The sequence below is a fragment of the Penaeus japonicus genome, unplaced genomic scaffold, assembly GCF_977035675.1.
Source record: "Penaeus japonicus unplaced genomic scaffold, GWHDUDI00000001_assembly GWHDUDI00000029, whole genome shotgun sequence".
In the NCBI taxonomy this organism is placed as follows: domain Eukaryota; kingdom Metazoa; phylum Arthropoda; class Malacostraca; order Decapoda; family Penaeidae; genus Penaeus; species Penaeus japonicus.
The window spans coordinates 34,169,599-34,177,098 of record NW_028234431.1 but is presented as its reverse complement, the minus strand read 5'-3'; the positions used below and the strand labels follow the sequence as shown (position 1 = coordinate 34,177,098).

The 7,500-nt window shown below is 35.9% G+C and overlaps 1 protein-coding gene across 1 annotated transcript; it reads right to left on the bottom strand.

Annotated features, from left to right (window-relative positions):
- Positions 1-1,493: 1,493 nt before the first annotated feature.
- On the bottom strand, positions 1,494-3,316 carry LOC122243507 (neuropeptide F receptor). The gene is made up of 2 exons (XM_086554420.1): positions 1,693-3,316; positions 1,494-1,499 (listed from the first exon to the last, which is right to left on the bottom strand). Exons 1-2 carry the CDS (start codon positions 2,863-2,865, stop codon positions 1,494-1,496), a joined length of 1,179 nt encoding a protein of 392 aa, XP_086410546.1. The 5' UTR covers positions 2,866-3,316.
- Positions 3,317-7,500: the final 4,184 nt, after the last annotated feature.

The window sequence follows — 7,500 nt, the reverse complement described above, 5'->3', positions numbered from 1 at the left end:
CGATGTTTGGCCCAGAGAGCCACGACGGTCTCGCGAGAAACCGTCTGTTGTACCGACCTATTATAGATCCGCTACGGACTACCGCGAACATGGTTACTTTTTTCTCGGCACAGCTCCTGTTTTTTTCGGCTTACAGAGCCACGAGTACTGCTCCCTGCAGCAAAATGACGTATCGTAAAACTCTAATCCTTTTATTTACAAATTTCTTAGAATTTCGCACGTGAACAATAAATTCATATTGTTTTGTGATTATTCCCTTTTTACACTGGTAATTAACTTTTATTTCAGGCATCTCATCCCAATTCGAAACATCATGAGTGTTCTCTAAAATCCAGACTTGATATAACTATATTCACTTATGTGTCGTATACTTGCTCTTTATTTTTCAGTACTACAGCCAAGGTCACATGTGACATGCATCATCTCTAAATCGTATAGCAATATGCTTCTGCCTAGCCTGCATCTGTTAACTTTTTTCGAGAGTATTCCAGCAACCTATTCTTATGTTACAGTTGTTGCAATGGAATCCATGTCTCCCATAGTACTCTTTAACAGAATTGCAGAGGTTGGTTACCAACTTATAACTTACTTGACCTATTCTGTACTGCTATCTACATATTTCCTATCGAATGTGCTGGTTAAATTACATGCCACATCATCTGTCGACATAATGCAGAAAGGAATGAGCAAGATAAGTAAATCATGATTACTTCAGTTTTCTCTAAATAATATTTTGATAATCATGCAATATCTATACACCTCTACCTCCAACCCTACTCTTTTGGCATTGCCAATCATCAATTGTATTGTTTTGTATCAGGCACTGCTTCCATCAGAACGGCTTGGCAAACCAGCCTTGTAAACCCTGATGTCCCGACACAGCCATGTTGAGGACCGACGCGCCTTCGCAACTATGTGGGTTTTGTTGCACATCAAGGATGATCAATCACATTTACAGCGAAAGAGCGGTATAGAAAAGGTGCATACTATCTCTCTTATTCATTGTTTTTGCACTTTTTGCACATGTATGACCAATATTTTGATGCTATATATCTTTACAAGTCGAGGACGATTTGTTCTGTAAGTGGTCGAGCGATATGAAGTTTAGGATTATATATGATATTAAACATATCAATGGATCAGTATACAAATACAGTAGTATATGAATATCACACTCTAACTAGCGAGGTAATCGCCGGGTCAGGTCGAGTCACACATAGTACCTGAACCCTCAAACCAGCTAAATACCCTTGACCACCACACCCCCAACATTTCAGACTACCTTCCTGTGTAACCACTGGGGACAGTGGATGGCAAACCCTGCCATATAAGCAGGATATTTGAAACAAAGACAGACCGGGATCGACTACGACTCCCTATACTTGGCAGACAGGTAGAATTGGTATCTAGACCTTGTTGGACCTACTATCATCATACTGCGTTATTGTCATAGTGTCCTTTCAAATAAAAAATATAGCAACAGGAATACTACCTTAACACTATAGACATATACTTATCTGTGGGTATATATGTCTTTATACACACACACACACACACACACACACACACACACACACACACACACACACATATATATATATATATATATATATATATATATATATATATATATACACATATATACATGTATCTATATGTATTTGTTTGCATGTGTGTGTCTGATCGATAGACAGATAGAGAGAAGAGTATATTCACCTTCCGAAGCAGTTTGGGTATAACCTGCGCGATCTCCTGTCTGAGGTTGGTGTTGAGCCATCCATACAAGACAGGGTTGATGCAAGCGGAGCTCATGGCGACGGCGTGACAGGAGCCGAACACCATGTAGAAGTATTCAGGTTCGCGAAAACCCGGGTAGTTGAAGTCTGCAAGTAGGTTGACGACATGCCACGGCAACCAGCAAATGGCGAAGGTGACGGCAATAGATGTGAGCAGGACGGTCGTCCTTCTGTTACGCTCAATCTCACGCTGAGCTCTACGGGCGTCTCGCTGTGACATTTGGTGTGTGCTTAAGTACTTCTGGATGCGCCCGTGCACAAAGCTCAGCACCACAATGGGAATGATGTATTGCATGATAATGAGGGTCATGTTCCATGTGTACTTGACCACCGGTGACGACCATGACTCCACGCACCTTTCTATGAGAATATAGTCCTTGATCTCCACTCGGTCGACGAAGTAGTAGGCAAAAAGTGGCAGAGGAAACAGTAGGGACACGACCCAGATCGCCGCCACCGACCATGGCACATACGCCCGCGCATCCCTGTTCCGGTGCACGCACACGATGGTCAGGTAGCGGTCTGCTGCAATGGCTACAATTGTCGCCGTCGACACAAGGATGTTCGTACACTGCAACACTGGTACCAACTTGCAGATGAAGTTGCCAAGGCTCCACTTTTTGTGCAAGAGATTCACCAGGGTGAAGGGCATGCATACCAGACACATGCTGACGTCGGACACAGTAAGGTTGATGATGTAGACATTCCTAGCTGTACGCAACTCTGGACGGTGACCGATGACAAAAGCGACGATGAGGTTACCAAGGATCCCAATAGTGATGAGAAGCGTGTACACGATGATAAGGGACACCTTAGCAGTAGTACCGAGGTAACTCTGTTGGTTCGTCTCCTGTAGGATGCTCATGATCACAGACCACGACAGGGTTTGGTTAGCGCCGGTAGGAAGCACGGAGCTCTTCAGGAAAGACTCCAGCTGGTCATTCATCTCATCATCCAGACTGGCTCCAGTGTCAACGCGCCCGCCTAGCATCTTGAATTCATTGGATTGGAAAGAACACAGACTCCCAGAGCAGAGTTCAGGTTCAGGGGTGAAGGATATGTTTTCCATGGTTTATTAGACCCTTATTTTTAGAGTGTTACACTACAGTGGAAGCTGAAGGATCTTGGTTAAAAGGGGTTGCAGGATGAAGGGGGTTAAGCAAGGATAGAAACTGCACTTGGATGCATAGTTCTTCAATCAGACATAACAAATTTGACATGTTCTTTGGAAGGTTATCAAGGTCTGGACGCATTAAGAAAAAAAAGAAAGGCATGAGACAATTTGTTAAACCCAAAGAATGATTACAGCACCAATATTATACTTATCAGCACCTTGTGGGTGATTAATGACAGTTCTTATTGCCATACACACCAATCGAACTCTATGACATCAGTAAATATATCATACAATTGTTTATCAAATTCATATATTTTCTTAATAATGTTATTGAGAAATAGTTCTAGGACGACGGACGCGGTTCTTTCGGAATCTTGATTGAGGGATGAATAGAGTTCACATTAACTTCATATCCACAGTTTCCACAGCAGGTGCAGACTTTAGCCATATTTTTCGTTGCTTGAAGGGGCACCGTCTATAGAAGGCCATATCTGAAAGGAAAAGAAACAAGACATTCGTTGAAGTGGAAACAGTTACATATTTATCTAATTTAGATTCATGCGCAGTTTTCCCGATATAAAATTCTATCAATATAACAGAAATCTCCGTCACTAAATGTTATGATAATGGAAAAACTTGTTCTTGACCATATCATTGGTACATATTCTTTTAACCCTTTCCCTGACGCGAGGGTATATATGCCCTCAACTTTTTCGCCGCTATTCTGTTTCGAGGGTGTATATATACCCTCGAAACTTCAATGGTATTATTATGCAGTTATGACATGCTTGTTGCGATGGTATAGCTACATAGACAATGTTGCATTTTAATTTGTATGACCTGTCTTATGATCTAATTTTCATTTGATATCGAGATATTTAACAAAATGTTATGTAACAAATGCTGTACAACAACTCCCCTACTCTCGATCTTCAGACCTCTACTCCGTTTACTTATCTAAACTGTTAGTATAATCATCACGTGGTAATTGCATCAGGTCTGTGATCTACCGACAGAGGCTGCGGTGTTTGCTTTGTAGAAAATCGTATTCGCATGCACTGTGCATGTGTGTGTGTCCGTGTCCGTGTGCGTCTACGTTCGTGTTTAGTGTGTTTGTCATGTTCGTTATAGCATCATGAAAAAAAAGAAAAATTAGCAAAATTAACTCGGGATGGGGAAATTTGTCGTAACACATTTTACCTTATATAATATAATATAACACAAACATACACAAAGACAACATGACATACAAAACACATGCACACAAACAAACACACGCACTCGCACACGCACATGCACACAAACAAACACACGCACTCGCACACACACATGCACACACTCAAACAAAGGCAAAAGCACACACACCAAAAAATGTACATACATACATTACAATGGTATTTATAGATATAACTTATTAAATATAGATAGATTAGAAAGATAGATAGTTAGTAGTTTGGATAGATTGTTAGAGAGGAGAGATAGATAGATTGTGTGTTGAGTGACTGATTGTTAGATCAAATTGATATGTATGTAGATAGAGTTTAATTTTATATATATATATATTATTGTATATATTGATATATAGATTTTTTGAGAGTATTTATATATGTATATATATATAGTGATATATATATATATTGATAGTTATATATATATATAATGATAGAGTTGTAGTTTTAGAGAGATATATTTATGAGATATATATATATTTATTATATATAGATTTACATACATACTTATATATTTTTCGTTCATCTGTGTTTATCTATCTTTCGTATTTTCTTTATTTTATCTATATAGTGATTTATATTTTGTATTTTTTTATCTATTGAGATATTTATTTATTTGTTCATATGTAGAATAAATTTTTATATATTTTTTTTGTCGTATTGATATTATTATATATATTTATTTATATATTATATGGTTATATGAAAATAATTGTGATTTATATATACACACACACACCAACACACACACACACTCACAACACACACAACACACATATATTTATATTTTTATATGTATATATATATATTTTTTATATAGATATATATTTAGGTATTTATATATATATATATAATTTGAAATAGATGATGTATATATATATATTATTTTATATTATATATAAATTGAAATAGATTTGTTATATATATATATATAGTAGAATTTATATATTTATATATATGTATATATATAAAATGGAATAAGTGGATATTGTATAATATATTATATATTTTATTTATTGTTTAATATTTATTTTCTATATATTGTTATTTATATTAGATTATATCTATAGATTGAATTTATATTTATATATTTTTATAGACATAGATATTATGTTATATGATTTATATATGATATATAAAATATTTATTTATATATATATAGATCAGTATATGTAAATTGATATTATATATTTATATATGGTAAATGGAAATATTATATTTATATGATTTATATTATTTAATATTTTTTATTGTGATATATTGATAGATTTATACTGTACCTACTCAACCACACACACAACACACACACATCTCAACAAACATCACACATATATGAGATAAGATATATATATTATAATATATATATGATTATATATTTATTTTAGTTATATATATACATTTATATATATTATATATATTTTTATTATTTTTTTGTTATTTAGAGCTCTTGATAGTGAAACTTCTACGTTTGTTATAGTTATATTCGCTTATATAGATATATATATATATATGTGTTTTCTCGAGATATATTTTATAAATATAAATGATAGATATATATTTATATATTTATTAAGGAATTATAGGTGCGATATATAGATATGGTTTGTAATTTAGATAGTTTTATAGTTAATATTTTATATTATTTTTTTAGATATTTATGTAATATATATCTATAAGGTATATTGTTATTGAGGTGCGGATTGTGTTTTATATTTATACATATACGCTATACTTACTGATAGTGATGATGATATATATTGTGATATATTTATATATATAGTGTGTATTGATACAGAATACATATATTTTTTTTGTGGTCTAGTGTGAGTTTTGTTTTAGATATATATATTTATTTTTTATTAAGAGATTATTTAGATAGATAACGTTTATATAATATAAAGTATATACATATCTATATATATATATATCTATATGAGAGTTTTATTAAATATATCATATACATACAGATATATATATATTATATTATATATTTTATTTATATGTATTTACTATTTACATATAAATATATATACTGATTTATATATTTATATTTATATATACTTTGTATTTATTTATGTATGTATATATAGATTTTTATATTTATTATATATATTATCTGATTGATATTTTTATATTATATATATATTATATATATATATATATATACAATACACACTGACACACACACACACAAACATTTATTATATATAGATATAATATTTAAATAGATATATTAAATTATATATATCCCATATTCCCAAAAATTTTTTATTCTTACCATACTTCATCTTTTACTAACTCAACTCTCTCTAACCTCTCACTCTTAACCACACCTTCTCTAACTTTTAACCCTTCAAAAAAACCTCACAAAAACATATCCCCAAAAACTATCAAACACACTCTCACCAACTCCCCACTCATACCCACTCACTCACCCACACAACCCGAAAACAACCTACAACATACCACCCTCACACTAACCCCCAACCACACCCACACACAATCACACTCACCTCACACCTTTTCTCCCACTCACCACACACTCTCACACTCCACTCTCACACACACACACACCAACAACTCCCCCTCCACTTCACCACTCCCACACACACCAACACACACCACAACCACCACACAACACACCACCCCACCCCCCACCCACCCACCCACCCCCCCCCCCAACACACACCAACACTCTCACTCCACCCCACACACACAAACACTCACACAACACCCACCACTCTTTCCCAACTCCACCCATCACCCCACACAAACACACACCTCCACAAACACACACTCCACCACACACCACACCTCACTCTCCCCCAACTCACCCACCTCAAACCCACAACTCACACACACCTACTAACTCACACACTCCAAACCCACCCCTCAACCTCAACATTTCCCAAAACTCACTCCTCACACCCACCCCAACCCATCCACCCACAACCCCCCCCCACCCACCACCCACCAACACCACCTCCTCACCAACCCCCCCACTACTTCACCAATCTCTCAATTCCACTCACAAAACCAAACCCCTTCCACCAACCACACACCACCCCCCACCCCACAACACTCACTCCAAATCACCACACAACACACCACTCACCCCCCCCCACTCCCCCACAATCACACACCACTCACACCCCTTTCCCCAAACAAAACCACGTACACACCCCACTCACACCACAACACCTCCACCCACACACACTCCCCCACACAAACCCAAAACACCAAAAAAAAAAAACAACAACTACTTTTACACAACACTCTCACACCCCACACACACACACCCTCCACACACACACACACCACACACACACCACACACAACACACAACACCCACCCAAAA

Excerpts from the sequence above, each read along its gene's own strand:
- LOC122243507 (XM_086554420.1), bottom strand. The coding sequence starts at position 2,865 with ATGGAAAACATATCCTTCACCCCTGAACCTGAACTCTGCTCTGGGAGT.